Genomic DNA, 19,492 nt, shown 5'->3' with positions numbered 1-19,492 from the left:
GTAAATGACGTTTTGATGGCTGGAAATGGGTTAATTAACGCGCTTATAGAAAGCCGTGCGCATTGAAACACGTGCGTCGTAGCACATATGATGTGCGAATTTTTTAAATGGGATGATCGTGTTTTGCCTTCCAACGATGCTATACTGAGCTGAAAATGAAGGCAGAAGTTACAGCCGTTTTTCTTATGACACCAATTAAGGCGAACAAGGGAGTAATTATTTCGGTGAAACAAAAAACATACGATGATGACATAAGATTTATTGTTTGCTATAAATTATGAAGTGAAGAAAAAAAAGTAGGTTATGTCATACTTATACAGATTAACAGCAAAAATAAGAAGAAAAAGAAAGACTTGTAAAAGATTTGTGACCTTAATGTAAAAAATATGCTTTATTAAATTCCATCAATATAATGCTAGGTAATAATTTTGTCAAAACTAATTTTATAAATGAATCGAAACATAAAAAAAATATTTTTGTTGCTTTTATGATTTTAAAATAATTAATACTTGAGTAAAGAAAACATTTCATGATTTTTTTTACTGAGAGTTGCTTTAAATTACATTGCTTTACGAATTTATTCAAACATACCTTCATAAATAAATGCACACACTTAAATTTGTAACGCTTTTTTAACGTGAATAAATCTGTCATAATTTAAATAAACTTTTTAAAAGGAAAAAATACGAATTTCGAAGCAAATTCTTATTTTTCAATAACAAGAAAATAAGAAAAGTGATAAATAAAAAAAAAATCTGTATTTTAAAAATGGGATTGGAAGCTAAATTAAAAGAAAAATTTGTAACAAGAGAAATGTGTGTAATTTATGTTTTACGATTAAAATGATTTTTCAATTTAATAGCATGCAAAATATAAAAATGCTTAATTTTAATTAAATCTTATTTCTTTCCTCCATTTGACTTAATCAATTTAGCTTAGTCGTGCATTAAGTATAAATTTCGTTTTTTCCATTAGAAAAATAATAATAAATTCCATCTTTTTTTCTTAATTTTTTAAAGAAAAAATATCGGATTAAACTTTATAAAGCTAAAATAAAATGTTTTACTGTTTTTAAAAAATATTGCTAAAATGTTTGTTATAAAAATGAAGGAAATTTAACCATTAAATAACAGTGTAACGAGAACAAAATAAGTTATATAAACATGGCAAATGAATAAAGACAGCGCGTCCAAACATTTCTAAATGACGTTTATGTAAACATGAAATTTTTGTATTTAGTTGCATCAATTAAGATAAACAAAACGAAAACAATTACTAAATATACAGTGTTCTCAACAGTTTTAGAATAATTACATTAGTGATACTATTAATAAACTATAAAAAATGCAGAAGAATGCAATCAATCTAAAAAGAACTTTTTACGCGGAAACTAATGCAGGAGGAGAACATTGATACATTTTGAATCCTGCTCAACAGTACAGGGTTATTTATAATTCCCTCCGGGGTTTCGAAGCGTTATACATAGTAAAAAAACGAAGACGAACATGGCAAAAAAGAACATATGAAATTATTCCGAAAGTATTCAAGTTTTAATTTAAGCAGCTGCCGGTAGATGGCAGTAACATGTATCACTGAAGCCAGTTGTAGTAAAGAAAAATGGCGTTTACAGGCGGAGGGAATCATGAATAACCCTGTACATGGATTTATATCCAGTTACCGTCAATAATATTCAGATAACTGTTTATAATGAATTTTTTCGTACAACCATCTACAGATTCTTTGAACCAGGAACTAACTAATCAAATAACTGCACAGCGTAGTGCAAAACATCTATCTAATTTTCAATTTAGTACTTCGCTTTTCATAGTTTTTCTTATTTAGTTTTAATTGTTTCGTTGGTAACAATTTGAATTCAGAGAAGGATTTTATTCCATAACCCTCTTTGACAAGGCGACCCAATTTTGAGTTAACGTCTAACAATGTTCAGCTCCAAAGACTCGTAATTTTGAACCCAATCCTGAGGACAAGAAAACATCTGGTTCAAGTATCTAAGGATTAATTATTGAATTATTATAAGATTAATTATTATTCTAAAGATTAATTATTGTTTAAAGAAAAATAAAATTTCAGTAGTTCTTATAATTATTGAATTATTATTGATGACTAAATTGCTCAGACGTTTACATAGAAATAATTAAGAAATGATATGAAACCTCATTACAGATATATTGCTTTTATGTTCTCCGTAATCATGGCAAAGAATAAACTCATCTAGTTGAGAACTTAATATGAACTTCGCAAATTCAAACAAAAATAACAAAGATGCTATAAAAATAATTATTTTTAAACAGTAGAAATCAATGAAGATTTAATAGTATACATATTAATCAACAAAAATATATTTTCATAATTGCAAATTTATAAAAACTATTAAAAAAATTCATTGAAATAACTTTCATGATAAATTGAAATAAATATATAACTTTTCAGTTTTGAATTTTTCAAAAGAATCCATCGACGATAAAGAAAGATATTACTTATATATCTTTTCTTTTTCACTCCTTCAGTGCCACAAGCGGATTGAAAATTCGATACAATTTTATTTTAGGTAAAAAATATCAAATGCTTTCGAATAGATGTAAGTGCAATACCTGGTATAAAGATGGGCAATAGAATGCAAGAAATGTTGAAAAATAGTATTCGCTTTCCACACATTATGCCTGTTACGATAAGAAATTCTGAACTGAATAAGTGATCGAATATTCTGCGAAGGGTGAAGTTTATTTTGATACTTTATGTAACTTTTTCTAAGGTTTCAAATATTTGATTTTCTTTCGAAGATAACCTAATTCATATCATCATCTTTTTGAACTCTCTCTTTAATCTTATTTCAAAGTATTTCTTGTTCATTTTGAGCAGTTTTAGATTTACTCAATTTAGATACTTGCGAAAAAATGTTCTCAATTTATTTTTTTCTAAATAATTTTATTAAAGAATAATAGTTTTATAATAAAATTTAGGAAACATATGTAGTAAATATAAATGGTTAAATACTGATTAAAAGAGCATAAGTGTTTGAATTTTTATTCTCATTTAACTATTTAAGAAAATATAAATACTGTTGAACCACAAATTTTAGATTAGAATTCTAAATATTTAGTTCTTTTCTATATAATAAATAATAGTACACATTCTAAACATTTTGGATTTATTTATATATATATATATATATATATATATATATATATATATATATATAAATATATATATATATATATATATATATATATATATATATATATATATATATATATATATATATATATATATATAAATATATATATATATATATATATATATATATATATATATATATATATATATATATATATATATATATATATATATATATATATATATATATATATATATATATATATATATATATATATATATATATATATATATATATATATATATATATATATATATATATATATATATATATATGAACTATTACAAAGTTTTGACACAAATCAATAACGTCAAAGATCGGATCTGTCCGAGAATAATTACACAGTGAAGATAAGTCATGCTGGGGTGAAAGGATCATTTTCGCATTGGATCATTTTCATATTTTTTCTCAAAATAAGCTTTAATGTTCATAAATCTTTCTTCCCCCTTTGTTTTTATGAAGTATTAAGCTTTTTCTTACGTGTTTTTCAAAATATTTATGTCTATTGTTTAATTTTATAGGGTTTTATTTACTGTTGGTTCCATTTTTGTACATCTTGGTTTTATTTTTGTACGCAACGAGCTATGTTATACATATCCAGTAAAGTGAAACATTAGCTCAAATTAGCATCTAGGAGAATCAGGGCTCCATCCGTAGAGTCAGTAAATGGTCCTTGTAACGCTCAATTTACCGTAATGGCTTCAAGAGGCATAAACAAAAATCATTAATAATTTGATATTCTTATTTCAATAGCATATAGTTTCACAGTATATAGTATAGTATAGTTTCAAATAATATAGTATAGTATAGTTTCAAATATTATAGTATAGTATAGTTTCAAATAATATAGTATAGTATAGTTTCAAATAATATAGTATAGTATAGCTTCAAATTGAAAGTAAACAAACTTAGAAATTACTGCATGCGCAAATTTTAAACTGACTGAAAAAAATTGTGTTAAAAAAATTTGAAACAATGCCATCGTCGAACCTCTTTGGAACGGGTCATGCATGCGAACAGAATCTTTTTATGAATCGCTCGTTCCGAAAATAATAAATCATGTTAATAAAATACGAAAGATCATGGCCAAAAATTAAGAAAGATTAAATAATTTTGATTGTTAAATAAAGTTTGTAATTAAGTGATTAAGAAAAAATGCAATGTTTTCTTCTCAATGCTATATGGTTCAATAAACCTTTCAAAAAGTTCATGTAATCAAAAATCATCAAATGATTCATAATATTTGAAACAAAATCCAAAGGAAAACTAGTTGATTGTGAATCTTATTATAAATATAATTCATAGGTAGAACATGGATTGAAAAAATTAAATAATCTAACAAATTGCACTTCTAGCGGTGGGATAATACAATATCCTTGACGATGCTTACGCTTACTTTTAACTTGTAGTTTTTTTAAATATCAATTAACACAAGATCAACTTATTATCGTTATAAATCATGTTTATCTGCATAAAAAGCAAAAGTGAATATCGAATATTTTGTTTTAATTAAAATTAAAGCTGTCTTGACGCGTGTTATATTTGCAGCGAAGCTCAAAATAAATAAAATCGGTGTTCAAATTTTGACAACTTAATCGAAGTAATAAAAGATTTGCATTTCCTGTCAACAGAACATTTGGCAATTAATTAATATAAGTCAGAACAAGCTATGGATATACTTCGTAACTCGTTTTTTTTCTCGTTAAATTGTCTGTAATGGAAAGAACATGTCCTTTATTGCTAAAAATATTGACAATTCATGACTTTAGAACTAATTCTACAGTTACACTTTAAAAAAATTAAATTTATGAAATTCAGATGCGGTAACTAGAAAAATGATTTCTAAAAATTGATCTCGTTTAAAATTTTTTAATCGCTATTTTAAATAAAACATAACATAAAATGAAATTTTTTTAAATTTACAGCAGTATATTTTTCAGAAATGGTATATAACTTTATTGAGAAATGATGTGAATTATTTATGCGAATCAGAGAATTATTTTTTGAGCGTAGTAATCGCCGATATCTCACAATGCAATATTTTTACACTTGACTATGAGCAATCACATCATTACGTATGTACTATTCGCAGACTTTATCTACAAGTGATGATGAAAAAATTCATTTTAACACTGTAAAAAAGGTTAAGTTGCTTACGAACAATGTTAAAATAAATTTTGGTGTCATTAATACTAATTCCAATACTTAATAAATTTCATAAATCTAATTTTAAAAGAAAATTAAAACTAGTAGTTACAGTAAGGTTTCAAATCTAAAGTTAGATGCATGTAAAGTCTGCATTATTCAAGACTGCAAGTATTCATGTCCGAAATGATAAATTTATTCTTATGATAAGATGAATAAATAAATAAATGAATAAATAAAATAAAAAATTATAATATTTTTTAGCGAATAATAAGTTTGTAACCATAATTTATAACATTTCTTTTGGTCTGCGCCTTTTGCAATCATTATCCAAATATTATCCTTTATCCATTAGAATTTACCAAAATATGAATATAACTAACTAAAAGCTCTAATTTTATAAGAATAAAAAGCTTTTGGGAACTAATTTTTTTGTTATTCGAAAAGTTACTCAACAATTCGTTATTTGTTATAATGTTATTCATCATAAGAAATAATAAGTTTCTAATTAATAAGTTATATATATATATATATATATATATATATATATATATATATATATATATATATATATATATATATATATATATATATATATAACTTATTAATTAGAAACTTATTATTTCTTATGATGAATATTATATATATATATATATATATATATATATATATATATATATATATAACTTATTAATTAGAAACTTATTATTTCTTATGATGAATATTATATATATATATATATATATATATATATATATATATATATATATATATATATATATATATATATATATATATATATACACCGAAGAGCCATTACATTATGACCACTCTGCTAATAACATGTAGGACCACCTTTAGCCCTCAAAACTGCTAGTACACGCCATGGCATTGATTCCACAAGGTGCTGATAGGTAGTCTGAGGTATCTGGTACAAAGCGCTCACCAACTGGTTCTGCAATTCCCTCACATTGCGAGGGGGGAGCGTGGCAACACGAAATTGGTTTTCCAAGTAGGACCACAAATGCTCTTTTAGATTAAGGTCAGGTGAATTTGGGGGCCAAGACATGACTTGAAAGTAACTGGAATGTTCCTCGAACCAATCGATGACGATTCGACCGTTATGACATGGAGCATTATCCTGTTGGTAAGCAGAAAATACTGTTGCCATGAATGGGTGAACCTGGTCTGCAACTATGTTCAAGTAGCTTACAGACGTCAGGGATTGTTCTATGAGGATTATGGGTCCTAATGTGCCCCATGAAAACATTGTTCCTGGGCGAGAAACCATGAAAACCTGGGTGAGCCCATTGTTATAGATGGAGGGTGGTCATAATGTAATGGCTCTTCGGTATATATATATATATATATATGTATTGCTCTTATTATATATACAATATAATAAGAGCAATTAAATTAAATTATTTTATCTCTTTTGATTATTTGTGATTATTTCTGAAAATGAAATATAAAAAAAGTGGATAGATGTAAATTTATAATAGAGATAATGCATAGTAAATTTAAGGAAGCAAATAAAAAATCTTATGGATAATAAACTAAGAACAATATCCTTTTCCTTTGCAATTGTTAATAAAATACATAATACAATAAATTAAGGTAAGTAATAAGCACCCATATAATTATATTTCATTTACTAATTCGTTATTTTCAAGAAAGTAACAATAGAAAATGTATAGCATATATGATTGATTCCAAAAGTAGAGAAATAGAATATTTGATTGATTCTAAACTCAGTATTGCAAACTCTGCTTCGTTGAAATTCCGTTTCTAGTCATAAAGTATCATTTATTATTTAAAATCGTGTGAAAAGATTAATATGTCTGCTGTAATAAATAAGTTATTAAAACTCTGAAATAAGCTTCATAGGTCTTGAGTATGTTGGCGACTAATGAGGCGCATTCCATGTCACTTTATACATATTTTATGCTTTTCTGAATGCATTAAAAGCTGTCTAATCTGTACATGAATCATTAGGTTGAGGATCTTACTAGGAATGAGACATTCTGTTTTCAGTTGAAAACAGAATTGCATTTTATTATTGATTTTAGATTTTTTTTTAATAAACTAGAACTAACTGGTACAAGTTAGTAGCGATAGCACTAGAAAAAAATTTTTTTTTATTGTTTTCTGTTGCATAAGATTTTATACACTGTTAAAACTTTCATTCTAAGATTATATTCCATTCTATAACTGGCAGCTCTCTGTCCATCTGGTTAACCGTAAAGTTTACGGCAAAGAACATTTTTTTCCTTTATGGTTTTGAAACCATTTACCAAAAGTATGGTTATAAAACCATGAATACAAAACTATACGATTTTTTAGCCATTTACAATTAGCATTTTTCAAAAACGGAAAAAAAAATATAATTATTTAACTAGACATACTAGTCCGGCTTTTTGCAAAGCAATGGGCATTGGAGAGTGCCGGACACTATAAGTTCTTCACGTTTTAAAGGGAACGGAGGAAACATTGTGGTGTCAACACTAGGGCTCGAACTCCAGTTCCGTCGGTCATGAGATTGACAGATAAGCCCGCTCGGCTATGATGTGTACACAGTAGCTTCATTAGGTGGTTCTAGTTGGTGCGATAAAATTCTGGTTGTTTAACTGTGTTAGGTGAAAGCAGTTAATAAACAGTTTTTCTCAAACTCAACAGTTTACTAACTATTTTATCTATGGTTATTTGACTGTTTTGATTAAATATGGTAAAATAACCATTCAATAAATTATTATTTAACTATTGTTTCCGAGAAATTTCTAACAGTGTAACAGATATTAGATATATTCACGTTGCTGATTTCAAATCTGCAATTAGTTTCTCTCTCTAAGTTAAAGTTTTTTTTTTCTACTTTTTATGACATTTTTAGTCTATTCTTTACGAAATGTATAAGTTTAAAAGCGTTTTATAAAATAAAGGGATGCGTAAATGTTGGTAAAAAACATCTATGGGTGTTATAACTAAAATTGCTTATTCACCCATGCCCAAGAATGTCATCATACACCGCTAGAGATGCTTTCTTGTTATGAATTCTTTATTCGTGAACTTTTGAACAGGTTAATAGGGGAGAGCATCTAACAGCGTGCGCCGGTAATTCCGAGAATGGGTCCTTATTCAATTTTAATCCTGATAAGGTACCATAATTTCCTCAGAAATTTATAGAAACATTTACTCAACCTTCTATTAAATATAACTTTTTTTAAACTTATATATTTAAACCCCCTATCCGAATTAGGCAAGATCAAGTATATATTTAAATAGAACAAAAAATGTGTCCCCCAGTGAAATCAATAACAATTTATCATAAAATTATCATTAAAGCTGAAAGTTATTCACCTAAAACCTTGGTATGTTTCGCTTAAAATATTCTCTTGAAACAATACAACTTTTATTGAGATAAATGAAACATTCCCGAAAAAACCTCTTATGGCTCAGGGTTTTTTTTTTGAAATGTAGGTTCCAAACGTCCACATTTAAGGCATGATGATTACAGCGGGCAAGTATTGCGCACCTACCGCCTTTGCATCCTAAACACGATAGTGCCGTAGTATAGGTAGTATCGTGCAGAAGCTGGGAGGGCTTCAAGTCTCCACCGGGAATCGAAACTCAATGCTTTAAAGAGCAGTTCATTGCTTTCACTGAGATACTTTAAGTAATTATATCTCAGATCTACGCTGGCACAATGGCTAAGCTATTTCTGTTCAGGACTGTGGTTCAATGCCCGATGGTGGCTTGAAACCTATTCAGCTTCAAATAAAAGTTTACGAAGAAATAAAGGCGGCTGTATCTCAAAGCTGAATACATTGCTTAAATCTGTCCCAAAATTAGGCAGTCATAACCTTCATGAGCACCTTATCCTCCGGTTGCCGGATATTATTATTTTCACAAATAAGGGTTCTTGAATATTGATATATATATATATATATATATATATATATATATATATATATATAAGTTCATAACGAAGAATAAAACAAAGAGAAATAATAGACATACGAAAAAGGGGGGGGAAATAATAAGTAAAAAATAACAATCAACAGTTTATTAAAAATAATAATAAAAAATAATAATAAAAAAAATCATGAAATGTTAATTAAAAAACAGGAAAAAAAACCGGAAAAAAAAGGATATAATCTTTTCTTCAGCCCACACGATTATATCCGCAAAACAGAGTGCTTTCTGATATTGTATCAATAAAGCCAAAGCTAAATAAATTAATACAATAGTGTGAGGAGCACTCAAAAAATTTTTTTAAAAAAAACAACAAATGAAAAAGATCACAAAAAGTACAAATAAATAAAAATAACATGTAAAAACAGATAATAAAATGAAATAAAAATAAAAAACATTAAAAAGGAGGGACTATAAAGCGAGCAGCAAAATCAGTTCAACTTACATGGACGGATATTTTTCAAGAATGATTTAAAAATGTTTTCGAAGAAAGATTGCCAGATTACAAAATATGAAAACAAAAGATGAAAACAAAAGCGCAAATTGAGTGTATCAAGAGGGTTTTAAAGTGTCGTTCTTACTGCACTGTTGAAGTGATTTGTTATTCTGAGTTTTGATTTGTTAGTTACCAAGGATGAGCCCGAAATGGATGTGCGCAAGGTAATATTATACTGGATAATTTTAAAAATTGATCATAAATAGTTTTAGAAGATAGATGTTTATTTAAGAAAAAGTATAAAATAGAAAAGAGAAACATAAATTGCCTGTTTTGCAGATAATTTTAGCCGCGGATTTGCACGATATGGATTAGCACATAGAAAAATTATTTAAATTGTCAAAGAAAAAATTCTTTCAATAGATAATTTTGACACGGATTTGCCCGAAATGGATTTGCACATGGAAAAATTAACAAAGAAAAAACCTTAGTAGATAATTTTAGCCACGGATTTGCCCGAAATGGATTTGCACATGGAAAATTGTATAAATTAATAAAGAAATTTTTAGCAAACAATTTTATCCACGGATTTGCCCGAAATGGATTTGCACATGGAAAAATTGTATAGATTAACAAAGAAATAATTTTGGCAACGGATTTACCTGAAATGGATTTGCACATGGGAAAATCATAAAAATTAACAAAAAAATGTTTAATAAATATATCCACCAAAATATACGATTAATTCAATGATTTTATATAAAATTTTATTACATTAGTTGGGTATCCATTGTTTTTTTATCAGATTTTGAAAGAGTTTATCGATTTGTTTTTTGGATAAATAAATATTACTACTATATATATATATATATATATATTACTATTATATATATATATATATATATATATATATATATATATATATATATATATATATATATATATATATATATATATATATATATATATATATCAACAAGTGATTGAATTAACTGCAATTGTCTTATCGTAACATTGTTTGCCCTTATTCAACTTATTTTCACGATATTTTTAGTAAAAAATAAGACATTACAGTGCATTAATGTTTTTATTTAGTTGTTATTACTATTTGAATATGCTAATATTTTGGAACTAATTAACTTTCGTAAAAAATTGTAAAATTCAAAGCCAATTCTTCTAACGAATTGGCTTTATTTACTGAAAAAAATAAGCCATATTTTTTTTGTTCTTTTCTTTTTTTCTGAAAACTATTCACTGAAAAAAATAGTTTTGTGTAAAAAATATTCGTTTTTTCATAAGTTGTAACTAAACGCTTATAATTCTTAAAATATTCGCAGCAGTGCACATATTTTATTATTTTCAAATGCAAATATTTTGCAAGCATTATTTATTTTCGAATAACATTGACGCTAATACACATTTTCCGCACTACGTAATATATATTATTAAGCTTAGTGATAAAATATCTTTTATAATCTGTGACAGTTGGATTCCTAAACTAAGATTATCCTTCAATACCGACAATCATTTAAATATATAAACTTTTGAAAAGTTAGTGACGTAAAGCATATGAGATAACTAGATTTCGAGTAAAGGAATCAGACTATGATTAGAAATGAGTTATTTTAGGACATAGGAATGGAATTCCTTCGCTCTCTTAGTAATTACGAATATATCGGTAGACTTTGATAACTCTTCCAGTCATTAATCGGAAACTGCTATTAAATTCCTTCTAGCTCAAAGCGGCAACGATAAATTCAACCTATTAAAATATATTGGTGACGTTGGGATGTTACCGAGAGTACTTAAATAGGTGATCTAATGAGAGTCTGCGATAAAGCAGAATAGTTTGGGCATACTCTTGATCACGCCTGGAACCCAAATACTTTCAGAATACTTTAACTGCTGTACGTCATCTGTTGAAAATGAATGCGAAAAGTAGAAAATCCTTGAAAATTATTTAAAATTAGGCATATTAAATAAGTTACTGAATGAATTAAAATGAAAGAAGCCTCTTAATTACAACTATAATGAAGAGAATTCGAATTTTATACATATGCTAATTTTGCAATTTACCTTTTAACACGGTATAAAAATTATTTTACGCGCAATTTAGATTGTAGACAGTTAAAACTTTATTGTGCAACGAATAATATTGATACAATTGAGACTATTTCACATATCCCAAAATTTTACAATGAATTCAATAAAATAATTATTTAATTTAAAGTAAGAGGAATTTAACATGAATATCATATGTGTAAATATATATATATATATATATATATATATATATATATATATATATATATATATATATATATATATCATCAGTAATTATTTTAGAGACTTGAATGCTAGAACACTTACGGAAAAATCAGTTCACTTTTAAAACATTATACGGTGTAAAAGTTTTGCAGTTTTAATGTGATGCTAAAATCTGCACCATACTATATATAGTACAAGAAAGATTAATTAGAAGAATAACATAGTTTAGCATCACACCGATTTCATCAATCTTGAATGTTCGCTCGATATATTCTGACAGTCTAGCAGATTTTATTCTGCTTATTAGTTGTATTTTACAAAACTTCATTAATATACTATGCGCTGCTAAACATTTAATATATTATGTTAATGATTTTTAAAAATTAATTATTTCAAAATTAATTATTCTTAATGCGTTAATTTCAATGCTGTTAAAGATATTTAATCTTACCTGAAAAGCATCCAGCTCATGTTCACCAGTGCTTCCAACTATTATAGTAGCCGATTGCATTCCAAAAGGCCGGATTTTGCCAGGTAAAGGCAACTTAGCACTATGTTCACAATCTAAGTAGAAGGAAACAGTGTTTCTTCGCACACTGAAGGCTATTTGATGCCAGTGATCATCGAACAATGACTTCACGAAGCTCACTCGAATGTTATCTTTGTCAGATAAAACAAGGGTTAGCTTATCACTCATATACAATCCAACCTGCATAGGAAAAAGAATCATTTTTAGAAATATATTTAATTATTGAATTGTGAAATAAATTTCAAAAAATGCGCCGCAAGTTACCGCAAAGAATTGTCGAATGCGACTTCTTAGTTTTATAAAACTACAAACATGCATACAGATACATAATCGCAGATTAAATATAAATGATTTATTTAGTTTCTAAAGGCTGTTTGTTACAAGCATAAGACGAGCAAAGATGGATGACATACATCTGGTACTCTTAAGTGTTTAATGTGTGCATCTTTGTTCAACTGGCACACATCCACATGGTAAACTAGTTCCCTCATACGTTCAATAGTATATTTCTATCAATATCCATCACACCAGCAATGTTGGTATTGGTGATACACAAACTTTGTCTTTCACAAGTTCATACGATCCTTAATCTTCCCAATTTTATGTGCTATCAACACAGCAGGAATGTACCACTGCTGCTATGCTAGACGTTGATAAAAGCAAAAACATTCTATTGTACTTTTAGGAAAAAATTCTATTGTACTTGTTTAAAAAAAAACATTCTATAGTAAATGCGTGTGCACCCGTTGAAGAGTGATAGAAAATTTCAAATATGCACCAGAAATTCATTGAGTGCATGTATCCCTCACTCGTGTATCATTCATCTTTGTTTTTCGTATGCTTGAAACTAATAAACAGTCCTTTAACGCTAGAAGAATTATTTAGACTGAACCAAGATTACAAGATTTTTCTTTATCATCACTGCCTTGTCATATATTAGATGAAGGAATTTGGAAGATAGGCAAAAAATGTGAGCCTGAAAATACTTTCCTCTTCCAAGCATCAACTTCTAACCTTCTTACTATCAACCACTTCTAATCTATCTATTATACATAATTCTCTTACGTGGCTCCCAAATTTTGGCTGTATTTCTTTTCCGCCGGTGGCAACGTTTGCCTTGTTTTGAAAACACCAAAGCATTCTGCCTTTTAATGTTGTATTTCTGATCTAATATCTATTATACATAATTCTTTTACGTGGCTCCCAAATTTTGGCTGTATTTCTTTTCCGCCGGTGGCAACGTTTGCCTTGTTTTGAAAACACCAAAGCATTCTGCCTTTTAATGTTGTATTTCTGATCTAATATCTATTATACATAATTCTCTTACGTGGCTCCCAAATTTTGACTGAAGTACTTTGTACAACTAAGTAAGATTATTTTCACAACAGTTAAATATTTACTTTATTTTCTTCATTCATAGAGAAAACAGTCGGCAAAGAATTCTGTTAGGTTAAAAAATATTTCGCTAAAAAAAATAACGAATTCTAAAAGAAATAAAAATAATATGCTGTTGCCAGCCATAGAATTTTTTGAAAGTTAACTTAGCAACATAAATCAAAATGACTTAGAAGCGCAACTAGATCAAAATTATGATACCTGAGCGCTTGACGTAACAAATCCTTCAATTTTAAAAGTGTTGTATCGCCAAATGCCCAAATTAACAATTGTGTTCTTCAAGAAATTCTATAAAAAGTTTTAAATAAACAACCTACTTCTACAACTGCTTCTTAAAGAACTTGGCTCATTGATTAAAAATATTGTTTTAATTTTAACTTTACTTCTACTTTCATTATAGCTATGACCCTCTTTCATTACATTTTACAACTTCATGCTAAATTTGAGGACTTTAAGTTAGTATCAGAATATTAGAAGTGGTTGATACATTACAGCAAGCACTCTTCCTCACATTTAAGCATAAGTTTTAAAAGCTATTAAAAAACGCCAATTTCTGTACAACCTAATTACTTGAGGTGTGCAAAGTGTAATAATAATATCTGATCGCGTTGTCCATTTATTGTCCATTAAATAAACTTTATTTATACATTTAGGGTTCCACTCAAAGAAAATTGATTACTTAAGGTTTCGCTTCCGAAAAAATTGGTAACCGCTGGAATAGATTATGTTCTGAATCAAACACATAGATGTTCTTTAAATAAATATTGTAGAAGATAAAATTCCGTATCTATCGTTTACGATATCAAATCACATTCATTTAAATAATGAAGTTACCAAAACTAACTAATACATAAAACAAAATTTTATACGAAACACTAAGCATACGCATACGCATGACGAAGTTAATTAAATTAACAGAAGAAATATGAATTATTCACTAAGAAAAGCAGAGTTTCTTAACCAAATAGCGAACGTAGTCTGAAACTAAACATTAGATAAAATAATGTGTTCATTGTTCTGTTAAAACAAGAAATATAAATTTGTCTTAATGTCTTAAAAGTCTATTTATCCATGTTTACGGAACTAAAATTAAGCGAAATGCAAGATATATACCAATTAAGAAATTTATTTGTAAATTAATATATTTTTCCTTTTTCATTATATGCGTATTACAAAGAATTGTCTTGGGATCTTACTGAGAGAAAGTTTGAATAGTCCTTATTAGCATTTGTAACACAATTCTTTTAAGAATTTTATTAACTCGTACTTTTTGCTAAAATTTTTTGATGCAGGTGCTGTTAATTTATAAATTAAAACACTTACAAATATCTAGGTAAATATAAAATGTTCCAAAAGTGTTTTTATCTTTAAAAATAAATTTTTTCTACTCAATATTAAAAATTGCTTTTATTAAAATACATAATTTCTATAACATGAACTTCTGAATAAAAATGTTGATGCTGCTACTGTTAGTTTAATCGTTGCATGATTGCACATAATTTAAATCTCTTTCAAATATAATATATTTTGTAAATGTTTGTGATTTTATTATGAGCAAAATATAATTATATAAATATTTTATACGAATAAAACTAAATACAATACTTACCGGAAATACGATCCTGTGATACAATAAAATATAAAATACATTAAATCATGCCAAGTTGACATTAAACACACTATTCACTTGAAATAATATTGTTCACGATTAATACCAATTCTTTAAAAAATCAATTTCTTTTGAAAGAAGCCTCGTGTTACCTTCTAAAGAATTTATTCGATTCCGAAACAGTGTAAAATAATTCCACTCTCCAAAAAAAAAAAAAAAAAAAAAAAAAAAAAAAAAATACATCGGAGAAAAGAAAATAAATAAATGAATAGGGATTTTCGATGCAAAATCCTGGTTACAAATCATGATGATCAGACAAATCTTTCCAGCATAAGAAGCAAACAAAATTTATATATATAATGCAGGCAAAGTTTTTATTTATTTTTCGCTGCTGAGTTATTGAAACTAGATATCACGTTAACATTCCATCTGTTATTGCATTATTTTGATTTCAGTGTTGCTATGTATAAAATATATTTTTTTCCGACAGAATATTTATCAATATGAAAACTGTAAGAAAATTTTAAAACTGTAAAAAATGAGGAAAGAATTTGATATGATGCTGGGAATATCAATTTAACGTTATATTCCGTAACCAATCAAAAAAACTTTACACCCTGCTTGCTTCGCCCCATCCCTAACCTTACGATCAAAAGAACTATTGTATAAGCACTATTCTCGATTCTAGCTATTCTTGATTCTTTTGGAATTAAAGATTAAGCCAACCATCATTGCCACTTCACCCAGAATAATTTTTAAATTTGTATTTAATTTTTTGATGCTCTTAAAAATCTTTCAATTTTTGCCTAATAAATTTTTAAACAAACTAGTAAAAAGTTGATTCCAACACTGAGAAAAAAAGCATGGTCTAACTAAACCATCAAAATATTATAAAATTTACTTTATGTGCTCAAGAAAAGACGGTAATTTCTAACGAAGAGCTTTGGTAACGACTTTTTGGTAAAATTAACAGCAAAATATGGTTTTTATTACCATCCTGTTTGATAGTAAATGTAGTTAAATCTGGTAATTTTATCTGGCATTTTTCACAGTGCTAGTTCAGTTTGAGAAGAAGCAAATATGAGCAGTTTGATAACTTTTCTTCTGTTTAGCAAACTCTTCTTAACTTTGTATCGCGTAAGTTATTTGTTTGCTTTTTCTCTATGCAAGCTATAAGTTAACATCTACCAACCTTAAAAACTATGAAATTTATTTTTTTGCAAATTTACAAGTGCCCGATCAATTGTTAGCTAAATAAGTAGCTTAACTGTTACGCACCAGGGCTGTCCCAACGTCCTTAAATGAGGACGTAGAGGTAGCGAGTTTGAATCCAACAGTAACTCTAAATGCATCGATTTATTTATACTTTTTATTTAATAATACGCACACATACGCTGGCTTGCGGGCTCAATACAAAGCATGGCTTGCATGCCTTTGTGAAGTCGAAATACAGATAACATAAGGTAGAAAGACAGTACAAACAAGCATCCTGAGTCACAGTGGGATTCGAACCTGCTATCTCCACATCACAATAGATGTTTTTTGTGATATTTTCTCTCATTTTAAAAATCTCTTCTTCAATTTTACAAGGACACATAACCATGCTTTGTTGTTGTAGTTAATTTATGTCGCACTAGAACTGCACGATGGACTATTGGCGACTGTCTGGGAAGCACCCCTGAGGATGATGATACGACATGGCATCACAATTTTGATCCTCTGCAGAGGTGATGGCACCCCCGCTTCGGTAGACCGATGACCTGCACGCGAAGTCAAGCACTGCACGGTAGAACAGTTTAACGAGGACCAAAACCGCACATCCTCGGTCCCTACGCAGACTGATGCAAGTGGTCACCCACCCTTTCACTGACCGTAGCCAGTGATGCTTGACTTCGGTGATCTGCTGGGAACCGTGTCTTAACGATCAGTCCACTGCGGGACAACCATGCCTTGCAATGCACACAAGACTGCAAATATATGTGTAACAATAAATAAATAAATGCATTCATGGAACAGTAAGGTTTTTTAATTATTATTACAGCAGTCTCGTCTTTCAGTCAAATGCTATTTACAATGAATGTAGCGGTTTCAAATCAAAGCGTTACCATGAATGTGCAATAGTGAATAACTTGGTGTAGACACATTGCAAAAAATGTCTCTTGTCAAATTACAGAACAGATAGCACAAAAATGAGAAATGCAGCACTAAGATTCTTAACCCGCTATCTCTACGTTCCAGAGCTTTTGGGAGAAGAGGAACAATGGATGCCTCAATAATATATAGTTGTTTTATTTGCCCCATGCCGGACAGTATGTTGTTCCACTAAGCGTTCTGAAGATGAAATGTAGTGAGTTCGAATACCGCTAAAAAACGGAATGCATATTTCTGCTGTCTTTCGTAAAATTGTGCTATTTGGCTTTAGAAACTGAAAAGAGTTTTTATGCCTTTCTTTGTTTTTGCAAGCAAACTAACTTATATATAAAAATAAATACATAAATCCCACTACACCCATTAAATATGGATAAAACAATCGCCATAGTTTGATATAACTGAGTTTCGTATCTTTAAAACACTTTAATGGCACATTTAAAGTTATCCATGTACCTTTTTACATCTTGTTAAAATTGAGAATTATCTTCAAGAAATAATTAACAGTTCTCTAACTACTATCATCCATTCAAATAACTGTTATAATAAAGTGACAGTTCTGAAGAACATTTTGGTAATTTTATCGTGAGTTTAGAATACGGTATATTTATTTGGTTAAATTTAGTTTTCAGTTTTGTATTTATTACTAAATATATGGAAATAAGAACTGTGATTTTGTAAACCAGAACGCACGAGAAACTCCAACCATAACGAAAGGAGTAATTAAGGGTTTAAATACTGTATATTTTGGTTCAATTACTAGAATTATGGTTTCCCTTAAAAGAAATATCTTAATCTAACATTTGTAACGGCAGAATTTTTTCTTCTTTGTGCGATATAATGGATTTTACGGTTCCTACACTCAGGTTGTCAATACCTTTTACCGTAATTTCGTCTACATTTTTTTTATTGTGTAGAAATAATATTAAAAAGGATTATACATAAAATATGCCGATAAAACAGTCCCCCATAGTCATTGTCCTTTCAACTTTGAATTATTTTTATACCGATAACAGTTGAAAATATCTTTATATTCTTCGCCTATTAATATTACATTATGTGATTTGTTTCTCCCAATGATAATGCAAGAAATGTAAATACAACAACTTTATTTAATAAAATATTGTTATTTCTCAGCATATTCTTTATTGCAAATCTATGTTTCAATCTAAAAACGATCCAACTGTACCTTTTATTATTACTAGATAAAGTGCTTTAAATTTTCATAAATGTATGTTATTTTTACTGCCTCATTTAATTTATGATACACTATGATTGGCAATAGAAATAAGCATGGGATATACTACCTTACAAATTAAATAAAAAGTAACGAATAAATTTAAATTGAACTTACTTTTTTAAATAAGAGGAACTACACTTCCATTAAAATAAGGTCTTTAATTTAGCAGTAAAGTATTAAAATAAACTATATAATAATTTATTAGGAAGCTGTATAAATTATTAACTATTTTTCTGAAAAAGTATTATGTGTTGTAATTTATTGTACTAAGAAAACATTAGTTATTAACAGTTAACTAAAGAATAATCTTACAATGATCTATATCCACTTAATATGCACAGTTTATAAAAATGTAACATTTTTACAGCATCTTCATAATTTTCAGAGCATGTAGAAATTGTGAAAGGAATCACAAGTTGAACTATTGGTTTTTAAATGATATTACGCAAATTAATTCAATACATGAACACATATCTTTTGTTTTGAAAACTCAACATACATTAGCTCATATTTCTAATAAGTTGAAACAGTATTTCCCTCATTGCTGACTGTCAGAT

At 28.0% G+C, this 19,492-nt stretch overlaps 1 protein-coding gene across 1 annotated transcript in view; it reads right to left on the bottom strand.

The window, feature by feature from the left end:
* LOC122270830 (uncharacterized) overlaps positions 1-19,492 on the bottom strand; it is a 247,085-nt gene that overhangs the window by 78,437 nt on the left and 149,156 nt on the right. Inside the window, exon 4 of the mRNA XM_087167781.1 lies at positions 12,466-12,723. Within this exon, the coding sequence (XP_087023907.1) occupies positions 12,466-12,723 (258 nt within the window). The remainder of the gene's footprint in view (positions 1-12,465; positions 12,724-19,492) is intronic.

This window comes from Parasteatoda tepidariorum, chromosome 7, assembly GCF_982258835.1.
Source record: "Parasteatoda tepidariorum strain Cologne lab strain chromosome 7, Ptep-v5.0, whole genome shotgun sequence".
Taxonomy (NCBI): Eukaryota; Metazoa; Arthropoda; class Arachnida; order Araneae; family Theridiidae; genus Parasteatoda; species Parasteatoda tepidariorum.
Note: the sequence above shows the minus strand (reverse complement) of the source record. Positions and strands in the feature narration are given on the sequence as shown.